The sequence below is a fragment of the Schistocerca americana genome, chromosome 6 (assembly GCF_021461395.2).
Source record: "Schistocerca americana isolate TAMUIC-IGC-003095 chromosome 6, iqSchAmer2.1, whole genome shotgun sequence".
In the NCBI taxonomy this organism is placed as follows: Eukaryota; Metazoa; Arthropoda; class Insecta; order Orthoptera; family Acrididae; genus Schistocerca; species Schistocerca americana.
Window position 1 is genome coordinate 355,448,539 of NC_060124.1, and position 14,787 is coordinate 355,463,325.

The 14,787-nt window shown below is 40.0% G+C and overlaps 1 protein-coding gene across 1 annotated transcript in view; it reads left to right on the top strand.

Moving 5' to 3' along the window:
• Nucleotides 1-13,785, top strand: part of LOC124619237 (ribonuclease Oy) — a 53,161-nt gene extending 39,376 nt beyond the window's left edge. Inside the window, exon 4 of the mRNA XM_047145479.1 lies at nt 10,297-13,785. Within this exon, the coding sequence (XP_047001435.1) occupies nt 10,297-10,554 (258 nt within the window). The 3' untranslated portion in view covers nt 10,555-13,785. The remainder of the gene's footprint in view (nt 1-10,296) is intronic.
• The last annotated feature ends 1,002 nt before the right edge of the window (nt 13,786-14,787 follow it).

Below are 14,787 nucleotides of genomic sequence, written 5' to 3' on the forward strand. Positions count from 1 at the left end.
TCGGGTGAAGATTGTTCCAAGTAAAGGTTTATTTTCACTTGACAGAAAGTCACTGTCATGACTGTCACATCAAAAGATTTTCCTCTGCAGTTCAAATGGTGGCATGCACTCAGGCTGTCAACAGAACTTCACCGCCATGTCATGCCACCATCACGTCAAGGTTTCTTGCTAGAATGTTTTGACAGGCCATTGTCAGAATCATGCGATATTTATCTTTTGCTTTTGGCAAGAAGTACCTCCATATTTAAGTTCTGTCCATGTTCAAGAGATCTGTGCATGTATCGGTGTTTGAGTTCACCTGTGGCTGCTATTCTGTGTCTGTTTCATTTCTGTTTTTCATTTTACTTATAATCACAAGTTTGCGGCATATTTTATTAGTTACTGTTATTTTAAATATATAATATGCAATTCTGCAGAATTTGCTTCCACTACTTTATTGCATTATGTTGTGGCTATCCAATATTAACACAATAATATTGACAATTTTCTGCTGCCAACTCCATGTGTCCATGAGCTGTGCTTGCTTGTGTGTATGAATGTTGTGTGTTTCTCTTTTGTTGATGAAGGCTGTGGTTGAATGCTTTGTGTAAGTGCCTTTTAATTATGCCTCTCTGCCACTTAATATGTGTTCTTTACAGTAAGTAACAATCTGTCTGTACATTGTTGATATTCCTATCTGAAGTTTCCATTGTTTGATAAGTGAAGTTCAGATTTAGAAATGGCTGCTAATCAAATTTTTATTGATACTAATAAATGGGTTAAAACTAATTCAGTATCATTAAATTGGAAAAGACCTACTATACACAGTTAAGAATCTGTAAGAGATTTCTTTCCAGCATGTGTATAACATATGAAGACGTGCAGATAGAAGAGGTTGATGGTATTAAATATCTGTGATTACAACTCAGTAATAAATTCAGTTGGGAAGGGCATACCATAGAATTGCTGAAGTGCCGAAACAAGTCCGTATTTGCAATACTAATGATATCAGATGTAGGAGATACGAATATAAAGAAAGTAGCATACTTTATTCTGTTATGTCTAATGGGATCATATTTTTGGGTAACTCGTCAAACTTAGAAAAAGTTTTTAGAGTGCAAAGCATGTAATAAGACTCATTTGTGGTGTATATTCAAAAACATCATGTAAAAACCTGATGAAGAGGCTGGGTTTTCTAACCATTGCTTCGCAGTATATTGATTGCTTAGTGAAATTTGTTGCAAATAATATGTCTCATTTTCAACCAATAGGTCAGTATGTAGTATCAATACTAGGAAGAAGAACAATGTACATAAGGATCTAAAATCACTTTCCTTAGCCCAAAAAGGGGTCCAATATTCAGGAACAACATTTTCAATAAATTTCCTGCAACCATTAAAAACTTGGTTTCAGATAAAGCATGGTTTAAACAGAGTTTGAAAGACTTTTTGGTAGGCAACTCCTTCTACTCTATAGGTGAATATCTTAACAGGGATGTTAGACCACCTTAAGTAAAAATGTCTTGTTAGATTTCAGTTTTGACAGCACTAGGTCACAACAGTCAGGATTAAGTTTTTTGTGTATGATAAATTTTTAAAAAGTGCATAACTGTGTTTCATCCTGACAGTGTATTAATTCTATAAATATCAGCAGTTCCAGTTTACTGTAATGTATTCACATATTCTGACAATTTCCTGACAATGATCGGTGAAGTTAGTATTAGATGAAAATGTTCTACGTTTCTTTTGTCGTACTTCCTGAAATGCTCCACACCCACAAGAATTATCTCATTTTTAGGTCTATGGAACAAATACTGAATCTAATGTAATCTAGTGTAGTACTTATATGGTTTCATTAGTTATCTCCGGTACAGGAAAGGCACTTGAACAATTAATAGCCAAATACAAAATATAATGAAAACCTGTGAGTCTTGAAGGGAAAGATATATATTCCTCAAGTTCCTTGTAGAGAATATGAAATTCCCCTCCTGAACCATGTAATTGTAACATATTTTGAACTCACACCCTTCTTTTGCTTTTTTCTTCCTCCCCTAATATGAGTTATAAATTGCAAGTTGCAAACCATTGAGCCTGATGAATGCTATTTTCACACCATTGTAGACTCCAGCACTCACGCATATAAACTACTGCAGTATATGTATACTTTCCATATAAAACAGTTGAGAAATGTCTTGTGAGGTGCACAATCCCCTGAAAAAATAGCCGAGAACAGCCAAGTGATTTCAGATTACATGAATTGAATTGAAGTGACGTGACATTCAGCATGAATACACCCTGATACTGACTTCCTGTGCAACATTAAAGATGTGATGGTGACATTCCATCAAGTGTGAATCGACCTTAAGTGAAAAAGCATATAATAGATCCACCATAGTTTAATAACAAAATTTAGAAAATATTGAGGAAGCAGATAGTGTTGCACTTTTGGGTCAAAGAAGAATGTAGAAATGTTTACAAGCAAAAGTTAGAAATTCATATACTGATGCGACAAAAGTTATGAGGTAGTCAGATACGCATATATCAATGGTGGTACTATCACATACACGAGGTATGAAAGGGAACTGAATAGGCAGAGCTATCATTTGTACACAGGTGATTCACATGAAAAGGTTTCCAACGTGATTATGGCCACACGACAGGAATTAACTGACTTTAAATGTGGAATGGTAGTTGGAACTAGATGCATGGGACATTCCATTTCAGAAATCGTTAGGGAATTCAATAGTCCATCATCCACAGTGTCAAGAGTGTGCTGAGAATATCAAATTTCAGGCATTACCTCTCATCCAGGATAACACAGTGGCTGATGACCAACAACCAAGAGCAGCAGTATTTGTGTAGGGTTGTCATTGCTAACAGATAAGCAGCACTGTGTGAAATAGCCAAAGAAATATATGTGGGACACACAATGAACGTATCTGTTAGGATAGTGCAGCGAAATTTAGCATTAATGGACTATGGCAGCAGACGACCGACGCGAGTGCCTCTGCTACCAGATGAGATTGCCTGCAGTGCCTCTCCTGGTCTAGTGACCATATCGATTGGGCCCTAGATGACTGGAAAAGTGTGGCCTGGGCAGATGAGCACCAATTTAAGTTGGTTAAGAGCTGATGGTAGGGTACAAGTGAGACACAGACCCCACTAAGCCATGGACCCGAGTTGTCAACAAGGCACTGTGCAAGTCAGTGGTGGCTCCATAATGATGTGGGCTGTATTTACATGGAATGGACTGGGTCTCTGGTCCAACTGATTGTTGACTGTAAATGCTTGTGTTTGGCTACTTGGAGACTGTTTGTGGCTTTTTATGGACTTCACGTTCCCAACTAACGAGGTGCCATTTCACTGGGTCACAGTTGTTTATGATTGGTTTGAAGAACATTCTGGATAGTTCGAGTGAATGGTTTGGCCACCCATATCGCCAAACATGAATCCCATCAAACATTTATGGGACATAATTGAGATGTCGGTTCATACATAAAAATCCCGCACATCAACACTTTTGCAATTATGGATGGCTACAGAGGCAGCATGGCTCAGTGTTTCACCATGGGACTTTTCAGTGACTTGTTGAGTCCATGCCACATGACGTTGCTGCACTACAGCAGGCAAAATGAGTTCCATCCCTTGACTTTTGCCACGTCAGTGTATGTCTATAAAAAGAATGACGCGCAAAGCATAAAACAACTTTCACCGTTATACTTTAGTGAAAGGTCTTGCCAAGAACCTGAAAAAATTCTGGTTCTACAGAAAATCACTAAGCGGGTCAAAGGCTTCTATCCAGTCACTTGTTGACCAGTCTGTACAGTTGACTGTACAGACATACTGTCGTGTGACTGTCACACTGACTCCCATATGGGGGGGGGGGGGCAGTAATAGGGACCCGATGCATAGAAAAGCAACTGAAGGAGTTGAGAACAGATAAGTTGTCAGGTCTTGATGGAATTCCAATTTGGTTTTACTGAGAGTGTTCTGTACTTAGTTTGCATTTATTGTTAATCTCTCTCCTAGCACAAAGTCCCAAGCAAATGGAAAAAAGCGCAGGTGACTCATGCATATAAGAAGGCCAAAAGACCAACAAAACTTGAACATATTCGTAGTTTGAAACAATAAATTTCCATGAGGCAGAAAAGCTTCTATGCTTCTATCCAAATCAACATGCATTTAGAAAGCATTACTTGCATGAAATGCAACTTGCCATTTTCTCACATGACATACTACAAACCATGGATGGAGGGCAACAGGCAGATTTCATATTCCTAGATTTCTGAAATGTGTTCGATGCAAGACTGTTAATGAAGATCCGTGCATATGGAATAGGTTCCCAGATAATGTGAGTAGCTCAGACTTCTTAAGTAATAGAACCCAGTCTGTTGTCCACAATGGCAAGTGTTCATCAGAGACTAGATTATCATCAGAATTTCCCCAGGAAAGTGTGATAGGACCACCTTTTTTCTCTATATACATAAATGATCTGATGACTAGGGTGAGCAACAATCTGTGACTATTTGCTGATGATGCTGTAGTACATGGGAAAATATTGTAGCTGAGTGCCTGTAGAAGGAACAGGATGACTTAGACAGAATTTCTATTTGATATGATTTATTTATTTTATCTTATTGTAAGTTCCATTGATCCTGATAGGGAGTTGTAAGGATATGGAAAGAGTCAGTATTTTTACTATGTTAACAATACAGCAGTACACAATTTGGTTAATTCATGACAAGACTCATAGTAACAACATGGAACACCAGAAGAAATAAAAACATATTACATACATCAGAAGTAACACTTATGCGTACACATTCAAATTAACATGTGGGTTATCATGCTAGGCTGGTTAGTAATAACACCCTTTAAATATTGTAAAAGCATTTATTAGACACTGAGGCAAGAAGAACGAACATGGCATTGCACAAGTTGCGTGCCGAGAGAAATAGAACAAAAGCAGTTCAAAGAGGTCAGAGTCAAAGATAGGGTGCTCTGTGAGATGAAAGAATGAGTGATGGTCTTGGCCGTGATATCAAAAAGAGGGACCGCCTCGACCCTGTGGGTTATGCGGTCGATGATTGATAAGATGTATCTGTACCCCTTGGAAGGGGAGAGGGGATCAACGATGTCGATGTGAACATGCCAAAGGCATCCTCTTGGAATGTCAGACTTGCCTAATGGAGGTCGAGCGTGCCTGCCGACCTTGCTAAGCTGGCATGGTACGCACGTGCAGGTCCAAGTGTGGCAGTCATGCTTCACGCCGGGCCAGACAAAGTGCTCAGTAATCAGCCTCATCGTGGCTTGGGTTCTAAGGTGAGCGAAGACATGCAAAGCAATAAATACCCCGTCACGAAGGGCAGTAGGGACCAGGGCAGGGAGTGCCTGTAGAGATGTTGCAAAGGACCGGGCTCATCAACCTGTGTAGGATGTGGGGTTGGACAAAGAGTGATGACTCATTGTCCGAAATTAATCGCTGTATATCGTCTTCTTCAGACTGAAGTCGGGCGAGCTCTTCCAGATTCAGCAGTGCGGCTGGCACGCAGATGCGGGATAGGTAGTCTGCAACAACATTCTCCGCGCCGTGGATATAGCATGCGCCGGAAGAGTGCTGACAGATCTAGTCCATATGGCGGAAACGCCTCGGCGGAGGGTCCTTAGTCAGGTTACGAATAGCATTTGATGAGCAATGCTTTCACCATCGAATACTTGTGCGAGGTGGGTGGTGTGAGAAGCAGATTGCTGATGAGGTCTGGATGAGCATGGAGGTGACTCACCAGGCAGGCAAAACATGTGTCATCGTCCAAAATACCTTGGATATCCAGAAGGTCATGAAAAATCGCCCCTCAACGTCACTACGGAAGTGTTTAATTGCCTCGTACACAGCATGGAGATCATGGTCGAAAGCTGACCACTTACACTGGCTCTTAGTCAGTTTCTTTGAAAAGAAGCAGAGGGGTTGGGTTGAGTCCACAGTGTGCTGTTGTAAAACAACACCCACAGCTGAGTCACTGGCATCAGTTGTGATCGAAACACGGGCCTCAGGATCAGGGTGGGTGAGAAAGGCACTCGATGAGCAATGCTTTCACCATCAAATACTTGTACGAGGCTGGCGGTGAGAGAAGCAGATTGCTGATGAGGTCCAGATGAGCATGGATGTGACTCACCAGACAGACAAAACATGCATCCTTGTCCAAAATAGCTTGGATATCCAGTAGGTGATCCACTAATGTGAACCAAGCCTTTGGGTTATCTTTTTCCAAAGCAGGCAGTATAGGAAACCTGCCGGGTAGCACATGTTGAGGCAGCACCGGCAGACTGAGTTTCGTGCGAGCAGAGCAGGATGCCCCCAACACCAGAAGTGCAGTAGCAGTGGACAGTGTGCCACCTGAGGTCTGCGTGTGGGGGGGGGGGGGGGGCGGCCACATGTAGCACACGGTGTGGAGTGTGCGGGTGCAAAAGTTGGCATGGTGTGTTCAAACTCCAGGCCCGATGATGAATGCAGCATGGGTGTAACGGCCGATGTCGTTGCAACAGCGGGCAGATGGTGGTCACAGTGCAGCCACGGGCGGGCTGACCCGGTAACCGGGGCGGGTGGAATGGCTGGTGCCGTTATGAAAGCAGGCGGAAGGCAGTTGTGGTGTGACCACGGAGTGACGCTCGCAAAAACCGATGTGGTCAAGGCGACCTGTATCGCCGAGTTGACGTGCGGCATGTCAAACCAAACCGAAGGAGACTGTGTAGCTGAGGGATAAACCACAATGTCCTTAACTGGATGATCGTCCACGATGTCATTAGGCAGCGTGCACTTTCCATGTTGTGGCCATTGTTGAGCTGCCGCACTTGACGGTGGCCACGTTCTGTTGGTTAAGGTTAAGTGGCCGGGTGTAGATAATTGTTCATTTTTAATCGAATGTGCATTAGGTACACTTGACCACTCATGGTCACAAGCACAGCTAATAGGATGTGTGGCACTAGCACTGAAAGACACTGGTAGATCCATTGTTCCGAAAACAGTGTGGACTGCCACATAAAGTCTGTTAATGATGAAGAGAAGCACAAAATAACTCGTGATTGCACGACGACAATGTCAGGGTCACCACTGTGGGTTATCACATTTTGCTGGTCGGCAATAACACACTTTAAATATCATAAATGCATTTATTAGACACCGAGGCAAGAAGAACAAACATGGCAGTACACAAGTTGCGCACTGGGAGAAGTAGAACAAAAGCAGTTCAAAGAGGTCAGAGTCAAAGATAGGGCACTCTGTGCTAGAGACACCACAAACAATATCAAACAATGGAAAATCCAGGATGGAATGTAACAATATTAGGGAAGGAATGTTGCTACTCACCATATAGCAGAGATCCTGAATCGCAATAGGCACTACAAAAAGATTCACACAATTATAGCTTTCGGCCATCAAGGACTTTGTCAGCAATACACACACACACACACACACACACACACACACACACACACACACACACACACACTCATGCTAACGCGAACGCAACTTGCACTTCCAAGTTGCGTTAGCGCGAGTGTGTATGCACATGTGTGTATGTGTGTCTATTGCTGACAAAGGCCTTAATGACCGAAAGCTATAATTATGTGAATCTTTTTGTTGTGCCTATCACGACTGAGCGTCTCTACTATGTGGGGAGTAGCAACTTTCCTTCCCTAATATTGTTACAAACAGTATTCAAGTATTTGAGCAACAATATAACACTACAGCAAAAAATAGTTTACATTTATGCTTACATTGAATGGCTAACTCAGTTATGTAATAAAAATTTACTCCTATGCACTAAAAAATTCACTAATTGAGTAGAATGACTTTTGTATTAGGTATTCCTTCAGTTTTCTATTGAACTTTGGTGTTTCAGGAGCAAGACTTTTGATGACAGTGGGCAAAGCATTGTAAGTTTTGATGCTTGTATAATTTGCTCCTTTCTGTACAAGGGTATAGTTTGAGTGGTTACTATGAAAGTCCTCTTTTAACCTTGTGTTGTGACCATAAATATAAGTTAATGTAGAAGAATCGGAAAAACAATTCTGTAATGTTCAAATGCAATATTAGTGGTGTGCTGCTTGACACTTGTCACATTAATTAATTGTTTACCGTGAGAATTTCAGGAAAGTGTACCTCATCTATAAAGGAGGCCAAGTATAGAACATTTGTGCAACCCATTCTTGAGTTCTGATTGAGTGTTGGTGATCCCCGTCATGTCAGATTAAAGGAAGGAATTGAAGGAATTCATAGGAATGGTGCTAGATTTTTTAGTATAGATTTGATTAACAAATGAGTGTTATTGAGATGCATCATGAATTCAAAAGAGAATTCCTGGTGGAAGACGATGCTTTTTTCATGAAATGCTGTTGAGAAAATTTAAAGGACGAGTATTTGCAGCTGACTGGAGAAAGATTCTGCTGTCACTAATGTACATTTCACGTTAGGACAGGATAGACAAGACAAGAGAAATTAGGGCTTTTACAGATGCATATAAAGCATCATTTTCCCTTGCTCTATTTGCAAGTGGAACAGGAAAGAAAATGACTAGCAGTGATGCAAGATTTTCTCCAACATACACCATATGGTGGCTTGCATAGTATGTATGTAGATGTAGAAAAGTCAAGGCAGCAAGATAATCCATGATCATAAATACAAAGATAAAAATATTTCAAATTAATACCAAGAAGCGTAGCAATGCTGCTCTTCTACAACCTCTGCACTGTGGCTGACTTCTTGTGATAAGGTCAATGAGCAGGTCTGCCAACATACTTTCCTAAGCAATGTGTCAGTATTCTTGTCGTCAGTTTGCAACTATGGTAATCATTAAAACACACACACACACACACACACACACACACACACACACACACGTGTATGGGAGAAAACTGTGAAAAGTGTAATCAGGCTATATCAGAAGTTATAGTGCTTCTTCCCGGAGCTACTTGTGGTACTTAATCTCCTGGAGTGGTGTTTTATCAAAGAATTCCTGTCACCAATACAAGTTGCATGACATGTCTTTCGTGAAAATATTCCTTTATTCTCAAACTGTGGAGCTCTTCGTGAGGCACTGTTGCTATCAGTGTTCAGATAATGTGCTGTGTGCAGTTGAATGTTCCAAGGCTTTGAATAATCAAAGAGGAACTATGTGTAATAAATAGGTGGAACAAAAAATTATTCAGTAACAGCTGTAGATGCTAGTGCTCACAGCATGCATCAATTGACAAACAAATAAATGTGTGTGTGTGATTTCCTATGGGACCAAACTGCTGAGGTCATCAGTCCCTAGATTTACACACTACTTAAACTAACTTATGCTAAGAACAACACACACACCCATGCCCGAGGGAGTACTCGAACCTCCGGCAGGAGGGACTGCGCAGTCAGTGACATGGTGCCTCTAACTGGACAAACAAATATTTAAATTAAATGTCCACAGCAATATGGTCATTTCTTGGTCCAGACAGGGCATGTCATCATATTTCTTAAAGTTCATCATTAAGAGTAGTGGGACCATACTAATTCTCTTCTGTATAAGGCAGAATCAAAGCATGTCATCGTACATCATACTTTTTGTGTTGCTGTAGTTGCTCCATCTCTCCTTGGTAATGACAGGGCAGAAGTCTGTCCTCCAATAGGAGCTCACAAAACCTCATTTCGCAGGGTTTTGTTGTCGGATATTGTCACTGATGAGCTTGGAATGGCAGAAAGAAGAAGTTAATTTTATTAAAAGGACATTTTTTCAGTATTTGCAACGTCTTTATGACATTTCTTTCAGTGCAGTCTTGCTATGGGAAGGAAGAAGTGTAGCACAGTTTCTTCCTGAGACATCACCTGTAAATACAGTTTGAGCTGCAGTGAAAAATCATTTTTCTGAATGTCTGATCTTAAGATAAATTCTTAAAACACCTAAAAAAATTGGTACTTTTATTCAATATCTGTTCATTTTCGGTTATTCATAAGACATAATATGATGATAATATTGCTGAATATACATTCTATCATTCTACTGAACTGAAGTTTTATTTAGAATAAGATTGTAATACTCAGTGGGCTTTTGTGAACTTTTATTTTACTATGGAAGCCTCTCAAATAGTACTGTGGTAGTACATTTGCTAATTTTATTGACTGCCTTTAGTCCTGCTTGTGGAGGATGTGTAATGCTTTTCACGCGGAAATGCCTCAAGCTTCTTTGTAGATTGTTATTGTGTGTATATTTTTTATTTTTGTGTGAGTCCAAACATATGTTTTCACAATTTTTAACTAAGGAATCTAATTCATATAATATTTTTTCAGGGCAATGCTTACCTTTTTGAAATTAGGATCTGCTTTAACAAAACGCTGGAGCTTGTAGACTGTGATGGCATTAAAATGAAGACATCTATGGATAGCCTCATAACAAATTGCCCACACGATAAACCAATTTTTTATCCTAGTAAGCTGCCATCACTGCCAGAAGGTAGAGAGATAAGCTATTCTCACTATTCAGTCAAGTCACAATGGCCACTGAGGCTGCTCAAGGTCATACAGTTTCTACAGTGGTTCACATTTTAGGATATGAAACATGTTTTGTCTATGGAGCAAACTATTTTTCAACTTTAGTTGCAAAACCTTAAATATTTTACTAGCTGAAAATGTACTGTGATATTTTTTGAGATTTGTTGTAGTAAAATATGTCACTCAGACATCATATTTAGTGTCATGTGTCATGTGGTTTCATTTTACTATGGAAATTTCTAATTAATCTCTGAAATGATTAAATGAAATGTAATATGTGTTGTTGCAAATGACTAGGGGAGACCGGCAACAAAAGTAAAATTTTGCATATTGAATTTTTTTATTACCTCCTTATAAACTTTTGAAACAAAAGGAATTAATGTGTGTGTTCTCTGAAGCTTTCCTAACATAGATGAATTTAGTTCCACACAAAATCACTTATGTTTGGAATTTGTAAAACTAATTTTAAGGCATCTGTGTTCCTGTTACTTGTGTCCCCGTTACCAGGGACGCTAGTAACACAAGTAGGTTTCGAAAGTAACATAATAAGTTAAACCACATTTTATTACCTAAAGGACTCATACAGCAACTTAAAGTACATTACCATTACAAAACATTAATGAAACATCAATAAACTTCAATTCTCATTAATTTACAATTATTATGCAGGCTTTATGAATAAATATTCAGTGAGTCAGTAAAAGAGAAAAGTAATGCATATCTTAGTCCTATTCAGATTCACAATTGTGGCACACATAAATATTTCCCCCCCTTTGGTACAAGCAACACAAGACCAACCCTTACATTCCCAACACTGAATCCACTTCTCTTTGCGACGACTGTGATGGAAAGGCTCGACATATACAATGCAGTAGCTGTCATTGTCTTCCGATGATGATTCTTCAGGTTTTTTCTGTTTTCGCACTCTTGGCTGGCTGCTTTTTAAATTTAGCTTCTTTTCCGCTTTTTTCGCCCTGGGATGGGCCTTCAGCTCTTCTTCCATAGTCAGTTTCTCTGGAATGTCAGTCAAAATTGCAGACTTTCTCCCTTTTCTTCCTTCTTGCCTTGGATCTGCTTTTGGTTATGGGCAAACACCTTCGGGTGAAAAGGTTGCGTGAACTGAATAAGATGGTTGTAAACTACTAGGTCCTGCATCACAGGCTGATATGTGAAAGTGTTTTCTTGCATATTGCTACTGGATCCAGATTAGATGTCCTTCCAGCTTCAGATGGGTCACTAGAAAATGCTAATGGTTCTGCTAAGGACATAGTTTGCTTTCCATAATTGGAAGCTTTTGCTGGGCGATCAGTGACAGAAGATGGTGCAAAATTGATTTCACTGAACACATTCCTATTAAATGGTACTATGCCTGTGCAGTGAAACCATGCTGCAATGTTTTTGGGAGTTACAGCAAGTGGAAGTGCTTCCCTTACAATTGAAGGGATGTCATAAAGTGACATGGTCTTTCGCGGATGATTCTTGATCCAGTTGTCAGCAAAAGCATTCACCATCTTTTTGAATGGACCATAAACTGAATGGTCTAGAGGCTGCATCCCGTGTGTACAGTGCAGTGGGAATGACAGCATAACAATCCCCTTGCTTTTGCAAAAATTCAGGCTTCTGATGGATGGATGAGATTTGTGATTGTCGAGAAGCAGAAAACATTTGTGCTCAGGAGTTGGTTTAGCAAATTTTATGAAATGACACAAGAATAACAAAAGTTATTCCTGTTGCATCCAGTCACTCGCATTTCCTGCTCCAATGCAACCAATAAGACCGTCTCAAATAAAATGGCCATGATACCTCAAGCGAAGGAATACAAAGAGAGATGGTGTGCTGTTACCCTGAGCGTTGATGGCAATAGCAACAGTGACAAGAGTGCCTCTTTCAGCCGATGTGATAGCTCCTACCTGCTTTATTCCCTGTTTAGCAACAATCCTGTTTGATTTCTAAACAGTGGTGACATCTGTCTCGTCCATATTCAAGATGTCCATGGGCTCTAAATTATATCTCTCCATAACGCTAGCCAGGTTGTTGAAAATGGCAGCCACATTTGTTGGATTAAAGCTCGTTGCTCGAGCAAGACTTGTGGGTTGAGGCAACCGAATAGACAACTGGGGATTCCTCTTCATGAATGCTGAAAATCAGTCTGGACCAACAGTTTGATTGTCCACCCAAGTTGATGGAACTGGTATATTGTTTGTCGTTGCCAGTTCGTGAGCTAATTTATGGATATCCTTAGGGCAAAGTCCATAAAATATCTCAGACACTTTAATCACATATTCAGTTATAATTTTTTATTGTTCATCGGAGAACACTCATTTTACACTTCTATATCCAACACGAGGCATTGGTGTCCTACTATCATGCATATGTTTCTCTTTCTTTTTAATGTACCAATGCAATGTTACATGGCATACATTGTGTTTCTTTGCTACTGCTCTATTACTTATAATATAATTTGCAACATCATCTGCCACAGTTTGATATACAGTAGTAGGAGTTAGTCCTTTGTAGTCGTCCTAACTCGTGTTTGTGGCATAATTCCCTGTAACGAAATAACTAAGTAAATAATGAGTCTGTTCAGTAATAACGAGTTTGTCAAGCAAGACACTGCTACTCCTGACAGTATCATACCTAATTTACTGTTTGCTAACGGGGGGGATGGGGGGGGGGGGGGGAACTGCAGCTAATAATACTTCCTCAGTAATGGGGACGAAAGAAACACTGTTACTTCCATCCCCAGCAGTAATGTTTCTTTTGTCCCCGACCACTCCTTTCTGTTTAATTGATATATTAGACACAATCTATACAAGTAATGAAAATGTTGACAATGGTGGCATAAAACTGAAAGTTTCACATAGTTAAATTATTACGTTTACAGAGTAATGCCACCGTTATCACAAAACTAAGAAAATTGAGAAAACTTATGTGAGAGACTGAAAAAACATTTTACTGCGGCACACTCAACAGAGACTCTCCAATACTGGCCAACAATTGGTAGGCAGTTGGGAAACATGAAGGGAATACAGTGTTTGAATCACTTGATTTTCGGAGCTACAGGCGAATGTAGTGGAGGGATGTTACTTTCATATCGTGTTACTCTTGTCCCCGGTCTCCCCTACATGCTTTCTTCATTTTCAAGTAGGTAATTTCATTGTTGTAGGATGTTCCTGAAACAGCTAAAACAAACATTTTACTATGGCAGACAGAAGGGTGGAGCACAGAGACATGTAACAGGAAATAGCATTCACATTAGCTTTGGAGCTCTTGCTCTCTTTTTTTTTTTTTTAAAAAAAAAAAAAAGAGGCAGAGGTACACTCATTCACACACACAACCACAGCCATGCAAATGGTGTGCTTGTTTGTACATTTGCTAGAAAAAGAACAAGAGCTCAAAAGATAGTGTGAATGCTGTTTCCTGTTACTTGCCTCTGTGCTCCATGCATCAGTCCGCTATAGGTGAGTGGTTGTCTTTCATTTATTGTGTTGTGTCTAGACAAGACAGCCTAGACACAATGAGAGGAAGCCGAAAGGCACGCGCTAAGTTAAAGCAGGATGGCGGGAGGTCTGAAACAGGATATGTAATGAATGCTATAAAGAAAAGTACGTAGCTTCTGGAATACTTAACTTTAATCCATCCTTTTTGGTACATCTGGAGATTGTGGCGATACAAGTGAGACTCTTTAGATACATGCAATGTTACTAATGGTGCCTTGCTAGGTTGTAGCCATTGACTTAGCTGAAGGCTATTCTAACTATTGGCTCGGCTAATGAGCAATGCTTTGTCCATGTAGTCGCTAGCAAAGTCGTCCGTACAACTGGGGCGAGTGCTAGTCCGTATCTCGAGACCTGCCTTGTGGTGGCGCTCGGTCTGCGATCACACAGTGGCGACACGCGGGTCCGACATGTACTAATGGACCGCGGCCGATTTAAAACTACCACCTAGCAAGTGTTGTGTCTGGCGGTGACACCACATATTGTACCTATTGCGCCATCCAGGAATTCCCATTATTGTTGAATTGCATTTTACATAGTTGAGAATCTCTATCTGGTAAATTAAATTTTCTTCTGTTTTATTAAAAATAGTATCAAATAAGATTATTGACAACGTACGTGGTTGAAATTTTCACTCTTGTCATATATTCTATAAATTGTTGCGCAATATGGTATGTAGTATTATTCAAGTATCAGTGAATGCATTCCCAATACCATTATAAAAAGTTATGTTGCGTATATATTTTTATCAAATTTACATGATGTTGCAGTATTTTGTATTCTGTGAGATATT